This window comes from Neopelma chrysocephalum, unplaced genomic scaffold (assembly GCF_003984885.1).
Source record: "Neopelma chrysocephalum unplaced genomic scaffold, ASM398488v2 Primary Assembly neopelma1_72, whole genome shotgun sequence".
NCBI classification, from domain to species: Eukaryota; Metazoa; Chordata; class Aves; order Passeriformes; family Pipridae; genus Neopelma; species Neopelma chrysocephalum.
The window spans coordinates 2,912,384-2,928,881 of NW_020897732.1; the positions used below are offsets into that span (position 1 = coordinate 2,912,384).

The window sequence follows — 16,498 nt, forward strand, 5'->3', positions numbered from 1 at the left end:
CAGCGCGGGGGGCGGCCCGCGGGGGTCTCCTCGCACCGCCCTCCCCGCCGGGCCTGGAGGGCCGGGAAGCCTGGGGCTGGATTTCCAGCCCTCCGCGGCCACTCCCGCCCGGCCCGCGGCGCCTCGGCCCCACCGCCCGCCCCGGGGCAGACCCGGCACCACCGGCCCCCGCGCCGCGCTCCCGGCCGAGTTCGGGCGGGTCCCGCACCGACACCCCCGGGGGCCGCCCGGCACCGGCGAACAAAGGGCCGAGGCCCGCCCGGCGCCCGCGGGGAGCCGCGGAGGGGCCGCGGAGGTGCCGAACCCCCCGCGCCCCCCTCCCCGCGGCGGCTCCGGGCACACACGGGCTCCCCGCGGGCTCCGTCGCCGCCCGGCCCCGGCCCTGCTCCCGCCGCCCCCCCGGCGGGGCAGCCCGGACTTTCCCCCTCGCTTCCCTCCCCACTCCGGGAAGCGCCATATTGATCGCGGGCGCCGCTCCCCGCGCCCCTCACCTTGGCGATCGCCTTCTTGTACCGGGTCACCGCTTGCTGGATCAGGCTGAAAACTTTCATGTTCCCGTCCCCGCAGGGCACGACCACCCGCGTCCTCCCGAAGCACACCGTGACTTTCATCCTGCGCGGCCGGGGGGCTCCCGCGTCCCTCCGGCCCCGCGCAGCCTTCTTCCTCCTCCTCCTCCTCTCCGCCCTCCGCCACGGCCGCCCCCCGGCGGGGCGCGGCGCTCAGCCCCCGGCCGCCGCCGGGCTGCCGCTGCGGGCGCGCTGCTTCCCTCCGCCCCGGCGAGGACAGGGGAGGGGAAGGGAGGGCAGCGCAGGACGGGGGGCCGGTGCTGCCTTCCCGCGGGCCGGGGGCCGCTCACATGCCGCGGCTCTGCCCGCGGCCACCTGCTCGGCGCCTGCCCCGGCGCGCAGCGGCGGCGGGCGGGGCAGCGGGGCTCCCTCCCGCTCCGGAGGCGTGGGGCGGTGCGGCGGGGCGGGGGCAGCGCCCGGCTCCGCGGGGCGCCGGGCAGCGCGGACGGAGTGGGGGGAGCGGGATGGGGCTCGGCTCCGGGTAGCAGCGTGACCTGTCCGGTGCCCCGTCGGTGCTCCGACCCCGGAGGTGGAGGGGGTGCCCCGCCGGGTCCCGGGGATGCACCGGCACAAGGAGCCCCCCAAAATCCTGGTCCTTCAGTTGGTGCGCTGGGGGGGACGGGCGCTGCTGCTGCGCCCCCTCGGAAGGCAGCCTGCTGCCGCCCTGCTCCCGGTACGCGGGTCAAGGGAAAACACGGCATGGCACCGGGGAGAAGGTGCGCTGCGGGGCACCGCGGAGCTTTGCTGTCCCTCCGGGTGTGCCGCCGCGCCCAGCCGAAATCAGATGGTCTTCATGGTCTTTCGGGCATCTATTAACGCAACAGGACCCACACAGAGCGAAAACTGGTGCATCATCAGTAACATCAGCACCAATGGAACCGCTGAGCCATCTCCTCCTCAAAGCCGTCAGAAGTCAGAGGGGTTTATAAATATCGCTCACTTTATTTCATGGATTTCACTGAGGACAATAGAATTGCACAGTTCACCGGACTGTGGCTTGACAACATGTAACTTTTGGTGAAACAATTCAAACTAACGAGAATGAAGGCAGAGTTTGGTGGACAGGAAGGCAGGGGGGAAAAAGTTGCTGCCTTTTTTTTTTCCCCTGAAAATAAACACGGCACTAGAAATGTGAAATTCAAGTAAGCTTTGTAGCACATAATGTCAACATCCTTCTACAACACCGGGCAACTTAGCACGTGTCCTCTGGTGCTCCCTGCCCGGCAGCTGTCCCAGCTGGCAGTCTGCTCTTGTTCCCTCAGCAATAGTATTGGTAACTTTAAGAACTTCAAACCTGGTACAAATGGCAAAGCTGTCTGCGGTTTAGTAGGTACACAGCTAAGGAGCAAAATTAATTATGTTTTTAAAACATCAAAGGTGAAATTATTGCCCAGTTAAGTCAAGGATGAGAATGGCATCCCTAACCCTTTGCATTCTAGTTAGCAGTTTCCAGTGTAGAAAATGGAGGAGTCAGTTTATATTAATTTGGTCCCACGTGTATTGTCCAATTTAATTGAAATCCATAAAACTTTTTCTACTAATTGCAGTTTTGGAAAGCTTTGGGACACTCACAAGATCAAACAATCCATCTGCTGACCTACAGATAATTGTTAGCTTAGATGCCAATTTTATTACCATCAGGAGCCTGAGTTATCTGAACTAATATATCTGAATTCTATATGAGAAACAGTACATCTGCCTGTAAAGCAGGAAACAAGCTCACCTGTCATGTTATATTTTATCATATCCCCAGTATTCACTTGTGTGGAATAAAGGCAGCATGCAGGAGTCCAGAAAGGCAAAAATGAAATAAAGCTGGAGTAAACAGTTTACAGCTAATAACTGAGACAACTGAGTATGCTCTGCAGTTTTATGGTCGTAGCTCATCAAATTTATTATTGGAGAATGATGAAAATTTCCATTAACCTGCTGCTTTTGCACTTTCTAGGTGATCAGAAGAGCTGCTGGGAACGTACTGAGAGGATAAAAGAGGTATAAATCCTTTGTTTAATACACATCACCTGAGAAACTTACAGAAAGGACTGTGAAAATGTGAAGTCAATAGAGGCTCTTCCCAGGCTGTTTTTAACAAGAATTTTACAGTGTCACAGACTATGTAATATTCCACATTATACTTCAGTTTCATTGGTATTTATCTGCTGAAACATAATGTTGCATATCTGGAACTATATCTCACTTTTATTTATAAAACTTAATACCATTGCTGTTCGACAGTAACTATTTCACTGTTCAGACACAGCTACAGGTTTTTCATGTTTTTCTGTGATTTAATTCCTGCTCTTGCTGTCTTTAGCAAGTTTCTTGGCAGTTTTCCCAGCTGTTCTAACACTCTCCTGGAAAAAAAAAATAGTTTAGAAAGAAATATTGATAGTTTTTCCATTAAATGTGTGAAATGGGAAACTTCAGTAATGAAGTACAAGAAAACAAGTCTATCCTGGGATCTCATTTAAGGCCAAAGCTTAAAGACTTGCACATGAATAGTGATAGTACTAACAGGAATGAGAACCTCCAAGATCTGAGCTTCTTTCCCATTAGATACACACACAAGTTATATGTACATCATTCTGAAAACATTTTGAATACAATTTACCATGTATAGTGTTTGTTGTGTTCTTCCTTAGAAGGAAGAATGAACTTTAAGAAACAAGAGTAACAAGGCTGTGAGATTGTACCAGGTCTAATTATGTAAGATAAATGAAGTATAAAACATTATTATAGGAGATTATGAGAAAAGGATTATACTAATCAGGAGAAAAATTGGCAAGAGTTGCTAGTTTACAAAAATTACAACTACTTTCCATGTACCTATTGAGAGGACACCATTTTGCAGTATGGGTGGCATTTACGTAGTTCTGGATGTTGAGCTTTTCTGGGTTAACATACCGTAGAACCTGACAATTCATTTATTAAAAGGTTATACTGTTGGAAGATTTCCACGAAGGGTGATTATTTGTCTGGAATGAAAAAGTAGAAGACAGAGCATAGAATGGAGGGAATAAGAGCTTGCAACTACTAATGATTAGTATTCAAGTTCTGTTCAAAATGGCCACCAGGTTGAAATCCCCTGCATAGACACTGCAAACATGCAAGGAGTGAGAATCTTGCAACTAAATGCAGATTATCAAAGGCCATTTTTATATGATGTTAAAATATTCAGGCAGTGGAATGTTGCTGATTTCTAGAGCTATTTCACAGGTTATCCTGCCTTTATACTCTACATCAAAGAATTTTTATGAACTAATTCTGTATGTGTTCAGGTTTAATTGTCTGTTCATGGCATACAGATATTCCCTGGTTTGACAAGAAAACACTGATTTAGTGTACAGTGTATTTGAAGTTCATACAGTTTTAAACATAGATGTTTCCTTAAGCCAAGTAAGGTTAATTCAGTACTGTAGAAAGACCAGTGTCAAACTGGAGAACCACAGTTTAAAAAAAAAATAATCAAAATCAAAATCATATAGATATCAAAGTCACAAAAGAAAAATGGGGTGGCTAAGTTATACGAAGCAGACAAAAAGGCTAAACTCTGGCACCTGGTGTGAGTTCTAAGTGCCATTTGGGAAAATTACGTGGGGAATATACCAAACACTAACAGGTTTTAATGATTTAAGGTACCTACCTGCTGTAACTCTTCTCCTGCACAGTTATTAGGTAAAATCTTAACTTCTTTTTCAAAAATCCGACCTTTAAAGTTCTGAATCATTTACATTTTACTTTGAGTTGTTAATCTTACCAAAGTAAACATGCCTGTGACTTAGATCTTTCAGTGGATAACCTTTTAGCTATAAGAGTGGGTTGACTTTTCTGCTGTTATATTTTGTGACATTTTTTCCTGCATACTGACAGTTCTTCCACAAAGGAATAAGGCCATGTTTCACATCGTTTTCTTTTATTAATGAGAAAATCATTAAAGCTTATTAAGTAATTGTGGTTAGTTCTGGTCTGAAAAAAAAACTAAAACAACAACCAAAAAAAAAAAAAAAAAGAAAAAAGTAAAAAACCAACCTTATTTTCTACAACTTCTCAAGAGAGGCTGGGATTTGGGGATTGAAAAGCCTTCAGAATTACAGAATCACAGAATTACACATACAGACTTAGGAGATGCAGATGCACAAAGTTTGGAAAGACAAGTATAATAGAAGAAAGAAATTGTAGTAAAGAAGAATGCATCATTTTAAGGGATAACCACAAGACTGTTAACCTTTCCAGGGCATCCAACCTGTGCCTCAAGCAACTTCAGATAGTGAGAAGGTGGTTGGGGTTAAAGAATAAGTATAGATGAATTTACTACTTTTTTTCTGTATCTAAACTGGTCTTAGGTTACTTCTTAAAAGAATTATGTTTAAGGATTTTTAATAGTTTTCTTAATAATGCTCTGGTAGGTTTAAGCCACCATAAACCTGTTTAAATGGGTGTGCTTAATGGCTTCATTGTGTTGAGAATTGGGAAGGCCTGAGCTACAATACTGAGTCACTTTTTGGTGTGAAACTTTGGATATAATAGAATCATAGAATCATAGAATCAACCAGGTTGCAAAAGACCTCCAAGATAATCAAGTCCAGCCCTTGATCCAACACTGCTGTGGTTACTAGACCAAGGCACTAAGTGCCACATCCAGTCTCATCTTAAAAACCTCCAGGGATGGAGAATCCACCACTTCTCTGGGCAGCCCATTTCAACGCCTGATTACCCTCTCTGTAAAAAATTTCTTCCTAATATCCAACCTAAACCTCCCCTGGCACAGCTTAAGACCGTGCCCTCTTGTCCTGCTGCTGGTTGCCTGGGAGAAGAGATGGACACCCATCTGGCTACAACCTCCTTTCAGGGAGTTGTAGAGAGTGATGAGGTCTCTCCTGAGCCTCCTCTTCTCCAGGCTAAACAGCCCCAGCTCCCTCAGCCTCTCCTCATAGGACTTGTGCTCCAGTCCCTTCACCAGCCTCATTGCTCTTCTCTGGACCTGCTCCAGCACCTCAATGTCCTTCCTGAACTGAGGGGCCCAGAACTGGATACAGCACTCCAGGTGTGGCCTCACCAGTGCTGAGTACACAGGAAGAATCACTTCCCTGCTCCTGCTGGCCACAGTGTTCCTGACCCAGGCCAGGATGCCATTGGCCTTCTTGGCCACCTGGGCACACTGCTGGCTCATGTTCAGCTTCCTGTCAATCCAGCCTTCCCCTCATCCACCTGGCAGGTCACCTGATCATAAAAGGAGATCACGTTGGTCAGGCAGGACCTGCCCTTCCTAAACCCGTGCTGGCTGGATCTGATCCTTTGTCCATCCTGTAGGTGCTGTGTGGTTGTGTGATCACCTGAGGATGATCTATTCCATCACCTTGCCAGGCACTGAGGTCAGGCTGACAGCCCTGGAGTTTCCTGGGTCCTCCTTCCAGCCCTTTTTGTGGATCAGTGTGACATTTGCCAACTCCCAATCATCTGGGACCTCTCCAGTGAGCCAGGACTGTTGGCAAATGATGGAAAGCGGCTTGGCAAGCTCTTCCGCCAGCTCCCTCATCACCCTTGGGTGGATCCCATCTGGTCCCATAGACTTGTGAGGATCCAAGTGGCTCAGCAGGTCACTGTTTCCTCCTAGATTACAGGGGGGCTATTCAGCTGTCCTCAGGACAACCTGTCTTACTGTTGAAAACTGAGGCAAAGAAGGTGTTAAGTATCTCAGCCTTTTCCTCATGTTTGGTGACTATGTTCCCCCCCATGTCCAACAAAGAATGGAGGTTTTCCTCACCCCTCCTTTTGCTATTGATGTGTTTGTAGAAGCACTTCTTGTTATCCCTAACAGAGGTGGCTAGATTGAGTTCAAATTGTGCCTTTTTCTCTCTAATTTTCTTTCTACGTCACCTAACTATATTCCTAAACTTGTCATGATTAGCCAGCCCTTTTTTTTCATAGTCAGTAAGCTCTCTTTTTCCCCCTAATTTCCTTCAAAGTCTCCCTGTTCAGCCAGGCTGGCTGTCTTCCCCGCCGGCTTGCCTTTCGACACACTGGGGCAGCCTGCTCCTGTGCGTTCAAGACTTCCTTCTTGAAGCATGTGCATCCCTCCTGGACCCCTTTGTTTTCAAGGGCCGTTTCCCAAGGTACCCTCTGAACCAGTCTTTTGAGTAGGCCAAAATCTGCCCTCTGGAAGTCCCAGCTAGAAATTTTATTGATGATCCTCTTTGCAACCCTGAGTATTGAAAACTATTATTTCACGGTCACAGGTAAGGAAACAGAATCGTTACAGGTCTGAAAAGTGAAAACCCTGACCTATATGAAAAAAGTGAAAATAGTGGGGATGTCCAGAGCACAGCAGAGTGCATTGCCAGGAGATATCCGAAGTCTTTGTGTGTGCTAAAGCCATGGATTGTCATAAGTAAAACATTCACACAACTGGCTTTACCCAGCCCCAGACCCACAGTACTACACACTGTATTTATGCTATGGGCTGATAGAATTATATTCACATAATGATACAGGTGAAGTTCTGAATGTCCCTGTACTGCAAAACACATATCTAAGACAGTTAACCATCAGTTATAGTTTCAGCAAGTTTTCCAGAGGAAAGGAAAAGGGAGAAAGGGAATAGTGAATGTCAGCAGCTGAGACCAGAAAATCTCTACATAATTTCACAGAACAAAGAAAAAACACTTATACAGATTTGGAATTTTACTCCTGACCAATTTCAAAAGGCAGCCCCTGACATTCAGTCATCAGAGCTTCCCAATACCTAGAAAATGAAAAAACAAATGCAATTTTTTCCTCCATGGAAAAGACTAGATAATCTAAGTAGAGGGGTCATTGCTGCCTATCCCTATAGCATTTAACACAAACATGTAAGTATGTCATCAGTAAATTTAAATTTGTAGCAACTTTTCAGTTACCAGCAATTATCAGTAAAAAATGTAAAAATAAAGATGTTAAAAATAGTGAAACTTGAGAGATTTAAAAGCACCACCACAAATCTAGGTGAGCGTGTTTAATATACAGAAGACTGGACTAAAGGGTACTTGTAGAATAAATGATTTTAAGACCCTAGGATGTTCATTTTAGTTTTATCTTAAGGCTTTTAGAAACCTGGTACTTTCCCATAAATGTCAGAGGTTACTTATCTTTTAAGCTTCATCTACAAAAACTACTTGGAGACATTTTGTCTCAGTTGAGAATTTACTGGATGTTTACTTTCTCCTTTCCTTCTTTCTGCCTGTCCAGAAGTTTGCTCTTTGCTTTTCTTCCAGCCTTTCAGTTATTGATGAAGTTCCTGGCAGAGATTTCCAAACTCTGAAACACAGAATTCCAGTGACTAAAAAAGGCTTGTGGAGTCTTTTCACTGACTTCTGTGGGCTTTGGATCAGGCCCTAGGGCCTTATCTACCCTACCCAAATAACACGTAAACAACATCAACACAGAGCTACAGTATTGGGCTCGTTTGTCAAGTACTTGCCAGAGCTGGAACTAATTCAGATACTGTCAGAGGAACCATTCGCTGCAGAGAAGCTGTGCCAAATTATTTGCCACAATCAGGTTTTATCTATTGATGAACATTCCTGAAAAAATACCTTCCTGTGACATGAAGAGAAACACCCACGGGGTATGTTAGTCAAAAGGCCTATCAAAACATGGTAATACAGATATTCCACCACACAAGTTATTCATGTGGTTTATAAAATATATTAAGAATATATTTCTCAGCTGGTGTTCCTCTTTAGGGATCCCTGTTTAATTTCACACCCTGTTCTCATCCTTGTTGGACTGAAAGTAAATGGGATAGTGTCATGGCTTTCTGTATCACGTTATCTTGATGTTTGCAGGAAAACATTGATAAAGCTTGAAGGGAAATATATCCTTTGCTCAGCTTCTCTCTGTGTTGATGGTAACAGGGAGGACTGCATGGGGTAAGGATATTACAGCAGAGACTTTCCAATTTGCACAGGAATTTAGAGGGATATAAATACAGACATGCACTTGGAACATGTTCATATCTGTTACACATGGAGTTAAATGCACTCCTGCTGCTACTCATGCTGAAAACACATGCTATCTATTGCCCCTGCATAAATATTTGCTCCCGAGCAAAGTCCCGCAGCACCTGCAGAAACCCTTTTCTAGGGCACAGGCCATAAGATAAGTGTCAAAGCATGAAGGACCAGCAGGGAATGAGTTACATGTTTCCTTGGAAGGAGTGGGACCAGGATACACGTGGTCACTTTCACTACTGCTGCAAAACTACTGGCTGACAACTTCCAAAGACTTCCAAATACAAGCCAAGACCGGAGCTGAGTACTTCTGAGCAACTGTAGCTCACTTTAAAGAGGGATGGGGCAAAAGCAGACAGCTGAAATTTGGACATTGATTTTAAAATAGTTCTCTGCTTACAGAAGATGAAATAAGAAAAAAATAATCAGAAAGAGGTGACACATGAACTGTTTCAATCTATGTTTTCTCTTATTTGGCTTTCACAAAGCTCAGAATCTCCTTTCTTCCCCTCCTCTTTCTCTATTTCATTCTCTTTTCCATAACCAATTCCACTTATCCTTTCATCTCAAATCCATTTATCGCCTTCCCTTCTTCTTGTCTTGCTTAAAAGTATTTGCAGCTGCTGAAATCAGTAAAAAGGAAGACTCACTTGAAATAGGAGAATCCCCATGAGCTGAAACACGTGACAGATTGTGACATACCAGCAGTAATCTATTTTACTCAAGACTGAAAAGATGATGACAGTAAATGTGCAAGTTTTCCAAAATTCAGTACAGTGTTATACAGCATAAGGACGTTTTAATTCTTCACAGAAGAAGCCAAACAGCTTAAAATGATCTGCAAAGATTTAAAATCTGTAATCAAAACCAATCTGTCTTCTCCAATACAAAGTCTATTACCTAGCCCTGGCACAGGTAGGATATCAAGTCCATCAAGGTGCAATAGGCAAGAAGACCAGAAAGCAGTGACAACAAAATCACTTGTTAAGATCACCTTTTGGTTTTTCATCTGTTGTTGACTATGCTAATGCATAGACTACAGCACACTGCAGGAGTGTCTCTGTGGAGAGCAGCAGCTGAACAGCTTGAGAGCCACTGCTCAATGCCAAAAAAAAGTCTTCTCTCAGGTCTCATCTTGTTTCACTGGGCAAAAAAGACATCCTCTGCACAGGCCCTTCAGCAACTGACATTCCAGGGCTCAAGGAAACACTTAGCAGCATATTTAAAAAGCAAGATTTCTCACACATTATAATTACAGAATGGTCTCCAGGACCACACCTGAGCACAGGTCCTGCTACCGTCAGCAGGGGCTGTGTGTTTACATTTGAGAGCAGAATTTAGAGCAGATTAACTCACACATGCAAACCCAAACAGATAGATCAGATGGACAAGATTAGCTCTACCAATCTTCCTGCAGCCAGAATTACCAACCCAAGAGCCCTCTAATTTGCCAGAAGTTCATACTGTGGCTCCACACTAATCCAGCTGATGCTGCAACTACATCCATCATGTCATCTGTTGAAGAATTTCAGTTTTTTCTGGGTTTAATGTCTATTCCCTCATATGGAGGTAAATGTGCATTATATATGCCTCAGTAAAGTTTATTTTCTCTCTTAGAAAAAATAAAATTTCTTACTAATAAGTTATAAAGAACTTAAATTATGTTTCAAGTTGATGAGTTCAAGTACAGTGAATCGCTAGTACAGGATATTGCTTCATACAGAACGACTGGAAGTAAAACATGAATATTGGTATGTAAGTGCATTATACCCAAAGAAGCTATAACCACTCTCAAGGACTGAAAAACTGTCTTTCTGACACCACAGAAACTACAACCTCACCTGTTTCCAGCACATATCCAAAACATAGCTCCATACTAGCTACTATGAAGAAAATTAATCCTATCCCAGCCAAGACCAGCACACAGGGAAGCCAACCAAGAGTTTAATTACAGATATAGGCTGTTGCAACAGTTCAATAATTTAAATCTGCTATGGTCAAAGAACTATTTTCTGTAAGGGAAAACAATTTCTTCTTAACCTGTTAAGCTGGTAACATGGTAGGTAATTTGTTTGACATATGGTTTTGCAATCTTCCTTCCAAGATTTATCAATATGCTGCTAAAGATTTCCGATCTTTTTTCTTCCAGAATCCACCACCTACTCCAGCTCACAGCTTGAAATGAGAGTGCACTGAATGCTGCTTTCTCTATACCTTTTCCAGTTGAAACACATTTTAAAGTCTAAAGCTACTAAGCAGGGATGTGGAGGGAGCCCATGTTTTCCAGTTCTTACTGTTGCAAAGTGCAGCTGTGATGGACACAACGGTACATTAAAGCTGGAGAAAAACAGTTTACCCTGCCCGGGGGTTTCTCCACCTCACTCCTGGAGGTTGCTGACCTCACATTGCAAACAGCCGGATGACACATTCTGAATCACTGCAGTGAGGGTCACGGTGCCTGAAGGCAACCTGAAATGGCCAGTGTACATTAAAATACTGTTTTCCAAACTGTAGCAGCTCAAGAGTTGCTTTCCGTGCTGCTGAGTTGTGCTTGTCCATGGCAGGATAGACAGTGGCCACTAGTTACAGCTTTGGGCTGCCTGTTTTGTGAGTCACCCTCCTATCTGTGAGGGTGGCTGGTTTTGTCTTCCAAGATTAGCAGCTTTGATATTTAGCCCTGCTCCTTTCAGCAGTGTGGGGAGATGGGTGCTCTTTTCTGGCCAGACCTTTTCACATGCTTTGAACTGTGCTCCGGGCAAAACAGAAGGTGTTAGCAGTCCTTGAGAGTCATCTATCCAATTCTATCCATCCAAATTTTCTGAAAAACCCTAATATTCACCACTTACCACCTGTGGATCTCAACCTGGTTTAGATCTAGTAAGAATTTTTAGCACATTTTGTGTGCTCTTGACTTGTGCCTTTGCCTGTATTCTGAGATTTGCTTTATTTTTTTGCTGAGTGAATAACTGAAAGCAAAGTATGTGGACAATCTATTTTTGTTTTTATTAGCAATGTTCTGTAAGTGTCTTATGTTTTTTACAGTACACTCATTCCAGAAATTAATTGTCTCTGCATATTTTCATACACTGACATCTTTACCTGTGCTTGGAGCACCTAGGACATATAAAAAAAATTGAAAAAACTTTATTATACAAACTTACCTTGTAATTCAATATTTTTTAAACAACAACAAAAAAGGACTGGCTATATTTGGCTCAGTCGCACAAGCTTTGAAATTTGCAGTGAAATGGTTGATTTGAATGCCTGTATACATGCATGGGCAAAATGGGAAAGGTAAGTCAATGTAATTGCTCTTACACTAGGTGATTTAGGTCAGTACTTAAACTCCTAATATTTGCTTAGAATTACATGTCTGCCACAAGGCCCACTGCTTAGGCTGGTAAATAACAGCCTCATCAGAAAGTTGTGTGCAGGGAGTGGTTTTTTCAGAGGAATATTCAGGTTGATCCCATCCTTTCCACCTTTGGTCAGATTATTCTACTGATGCACCTAGTTCAAGATTGGGGTTTTTTTCAGACAAGAAGCATCTGCCAGGTGTAGATCCCTCCCTTCTTACATACTGCGAGGCATCCTATTTTGCACATAGCAATTACCTGAACTTTGCTTCTCTTGTAGTGACTGCAAATTTGGATTCCTGCTGTTCATCATAAAAACATTTTATATATTCTGCCCATCTTTACAGGACAGCTTTATATTCATAGCATCTTCAAGGATTTTTAATTATTATACAATTAATATATTTTCTTGCCTCTTTTAATGTCTCAAGCTTGTCTTTTTCTAACTTTCTCCAGTTGCATGATTCTATGTTTCATCAGATCTTAATTTCACCTATTCCCTTTGAATTTTTTTCAGATTTTCGGCATTACTTATGCAATATTGATATTCCTTTTTCTATTTTTGCATTTCCTATTTTCATATGCTGATCCATGACATATTCAATGATTCACAGTTGCTTACTAAAAAAATCTTTTCATCCCTAATGCAAACACAAACACACGCCCAGCTGAGGGATGTGAGAGCTGTGTACATAAAGCTCTTGAAGGAGCTTCTTTTTGCTAACATTGCAGCTCTGTTTTCCCATCACTACCATGATCTCTCTTTCTGTTCATCTTTTTTAATGCAGCCTTTTTCTCCTTTGGCAGTTTTCTCCTCTCAAACTATTTCTTGCAACTAACCACCAGTGCTGAGGAATAGCCATCCCTGCAGCAAGACACAGTCCTCTGTGGTCTCAAATTTCTTCAGCTACTAAAGAAAAGGTAAAGCTCTCCTTTAACCGTGGTGCCCACAGAAGAGACACAAACCCAAATATCCGAACACACAGGCTGAGTGAGGCCTTTCCCTGAGGCTGCACAGGCGGAAGCAGGAGGGATCCAACCCTTTTCTGTCTAAAGACTGAAGGATAAACTCGGCTGCAGTTGTTGGCATCATCAGGAGACTCTTCTCGTTGGCACTAGTGGAACTAATTGTGAAGCCCTGTCTTAGTGCGTGGGAGGCTGGAGGTAATTTTAGTGATGGTGAAAAGTGCCAGACTTATCAGACATGGAAGATGTTGCTCCAGATTTCACTTCTGTAGCACTTTATGTCTACTCTAACTCGGTGTAAAACAACATTGCTGGTTTGACTGGGGAGTTCTGATTTAATAGCTATTAGCACACTTGTTTTGCAGCACCAATGACTAGGTAAAAATTTCTTTTCACAGAACAGGAACTGTATAGGCAGAAGGATTAACAGCATCATTTTGCTGGTGTCTGCCTATTCTGCTGTGGAGTCAGCACTTCCATGTATGCAAAATTATTCAATATATTTCTGGTACCGCAACTAAGCAAATTAATAAGCTTTCTTATACATCAAATCAAGGAAGCCATTAATTATTGGAGGGCACAAACTCAGCTCTGAACAGTCCTGTACTGTACTGTCTCAGACACAAATACACATTTTTTAGTATTTATGGACTCTGGAAATGCTTGGGAAAAAAAGTGTTTATTGTGTTGTCTTACTAATCAGAGACAATTTATTTCTTGGATTGCTCCACCATGTTTTTATAATTGCAGTGAAATCCTAAAACTAATATATGAAATGCAGCATATTTTTGTATCACTGAACTCTGTGGACTTTATTGAAGGGCAGAAGAAGAATATACTGGTTCCTGCACTCTAGCTTCCACTGTTCAAACAACAGTATCCAGACATTGGCTCTGTTTGGAACTGTCAGTCAAATCTTTTCTGATGTGAAATATAAGACATATCAGAGCTACCAGTCTCATCAGCTATAGCAGACAGTGTTGGTGGTCATTTTCAGTAAAGGTCTGTCCAAGAAAAAGCCTTCAGTCCAACACCCTCGACTTTTAAGAGAGCTTGACAGTAATACAACATTTCCAGCTGAGCTTTAGCATCTACAGTGGAGCAAAATGGATCCATCATGAGCGTGATTGCCTTCACACTGCAGGAGAATTTGGCTCACTGTCACATCATGAGGCTCAGGCTCATGTTCATATCTGAATATCTGCTCTGAGGATTACACTGCCTACCAAGGAGTAATTAACACATCCAGGCAGTCCTGCCCTGCCTGGGGACAGATGTTCCTCTGGACTCCAGAGCTTTGTTCTAGGAGCTGTCTAATCCCATCTATGCTTCCAACTTCACCACTGCAGACATTCTCAGCTGTCATTTTAAAGAAGCATTTCACCTGTTGATGAAAGAGACCTGGTAAGACACAGCTGTTCTTGAGACAATGTAGCAAAATCACTCCCTGCCCCAAACTCCAATTTATTATCTCAAGTATCTCCTTTTTCTCCTACAATCCAGAGAACAACAGTGATCCCTGAGGCTGATAGGATCAGCTTTCTTCTTCCTCTTGACATCTGTCTCTCTGGCCAAAGTCTTCTGCCAAAAGCAACATGGACACAGATTTTGGACTGTCTCCCCTACCTGCCTGCTCTCGCCACTCCTTAGCAGTGCAATGATTTCCCATCTGACCACGACAACATCTGTAATCAAGTGGGCTGAATAGGAAGGGGAGCTGCAACTCCACTTTGTGACCCACAGCTTCAATTCCATAGATCACTACCCGAAAGAGGGACCTGTGTAGAAGAATTAGTTTCTTTAGTACTATTTTGCAATGTTGGATGTGTCTAGCAGAGGGATGGGAAGTCCATGAAACTGAGAGGGCAAGCAATAGAAGAATATAAAAATGTATGGCCCCAAGAAAAAACCTCACAAATAGACTTGAGTGAGCCTGAAATAGGATTTAGGTCTGAAAAACTGCTGTTACTTAAGATCTACATTATACTAGTGGAAAACAAGGCTTTGATTATAAATAAACAGGACTGTGCCACAGACACACCTGATTTCATCACCAGTTTCTCATCAGACTGTAAAATAACCCACAGCACTGAACTTGACTGTTCATGTCAACCAGAAGAGTCCAGCATGTTTAAAAGATAGAGAACTGTGCAAATAGTAAAGATCCATAGCAGTTACCTGAATTCAGGCAGTTTTAGTAACTACTTCACTCAGCCTGGTTTTGGATCCAAGCAGAGCTGGCAAAAGAGAAAAAACCTCAGCTCTGGAAGCCAGGGGCAAAGAAACAATGTGGGGAACAAAATGAAAGTTACCTCGCAAATGGCAAGTTTCGGCTTGCTTCTAACTGCAGTAATAAGAAAGCAAAGTGATTCACTCTGGCAAAGTTTTCCAGCTTGAGGAGCTTGAAATAATACGACCGCCCACCACAACTGCTGCTTGCGAGAGAGCTCAGGGAGGGGGGGCAGGAGCAGCCTCAGAGTACCGGGGAGATACGGGAAAGGTGGAAATGGAAAGTTCATTTTCAGCAAAGTAGAGATAAATGTTGGCCTACTGGGGAGGAAAGCGGAGAGGCAGTAGCAATAGCATTGCACTCTCATAAAAATAAAATTGAGTAACGATGGTTTGTTCTGTGAAAGAAAAGCTGTCCTGCTCTTTCACAGAGGTTGGGAGACAGATGTTCGTGTGTGCCACGTAGCACTGCTCCTTGGGAGAACTGCCTGGACATGGTATAAAGTCTTCATTTTGTCAACTGTTGAGAGAAGGTATATTTTAGAGGTGGCTAAGAAGGGTGAAGTGACCTACCTGTGGCAGGCTAGTCAGAGAGTGAAAAAGAAACCAAAACAAAACCAATATTGATTTTTGGACTGAAAGCGGTTAATATTTATCTAGATGTTCAAACTGATATCAGACTGCAGCTTATAAAAAGTTGGTCAATTATAGCAACATTTTCCAACAAACCTGTTAACATTTTTCAAGTACAGACATGCTGACACAACTTAAAAGAAAGCTACAGAATTGCAGGTCTCATTATTGTCACTTAAATAAAACCTCCAAGACAATTAATTATGTGTTTTTACTTTTAACTTTATCAAAATGTATGCAATAGACAATAAATTTTATTTTCTCAATCTATACTTAGGTGGGCATGCTAAACTTTTTTTTTTTATTATTCCTTCCAAATCACTTGTCACCAAAATTGTACTTTGTCCCCAGGCATTTTCCTCATTTCTTTCTATTCTGTAATTCAATGACCACAAAATTACACGAGCTTAACTACAGAAAGATTACTTTTATGTTGTAACAGTTTCATCTTGCTGGGGCGTTTCTCTTTGTGGACCATCTGCACTTGATAGCCTGATACCCACAGTTCATTTACCTTTCTTAAGGGTAACTTACATTTAGTGGTTTCAATCCTTTTCAGTGAGTAGACCCTAAACAACTATCAATGGGTCTTCTCATGCTTCCATAAAAATTTGAAGCCTATTGACAGTCAGCGGGGTTTTTTTTACCTGCTACTTCTTAGTGGTAGCACCTCAGAGGTCCACAGACCACAAACCTAAAGCTGCTGAAAGCCTCTCTAACTTGCACAGACTTACTCCACCTGTTCTGCAAAGGAGCCTGA

General features: G+C 43.4%; 1 protein-coding gene across 14 annotated transcripts in view; it reads right to left on the reverse strand.

The window, feature by feature from the left end:
* The window catches only part of PARD3 (par-3 family cell polarity regulator), a 459,681-nt gene extending 458,969 nt beyond the window's left edge, over nt 1-712 (reverse strand). For 6 of the 14 annotated variants that reach the window (XM_027686797.1, XM_027686807.1, XM_027686795.1 and 3 more), the window contains exon 1: nt 492-709. In XM_027686797.1, the coding sequence (XP_027542598.1) occupies nt 492-611 (120 nt within the window). In that variant the 5' untranslated portion in view covers nt 612-709. Of the gene's footprint in view, nt 1-491 lie in introns of all 14 variants that reach the window. The other 8 variants (XM_027686808.1, XM_027686802.1, XM_027686800.1 and 5 more) reach the window with 5 other exon arrangements.
* Nucleotides 713-16,498: the final 15,786 nt, after the last annotated feature.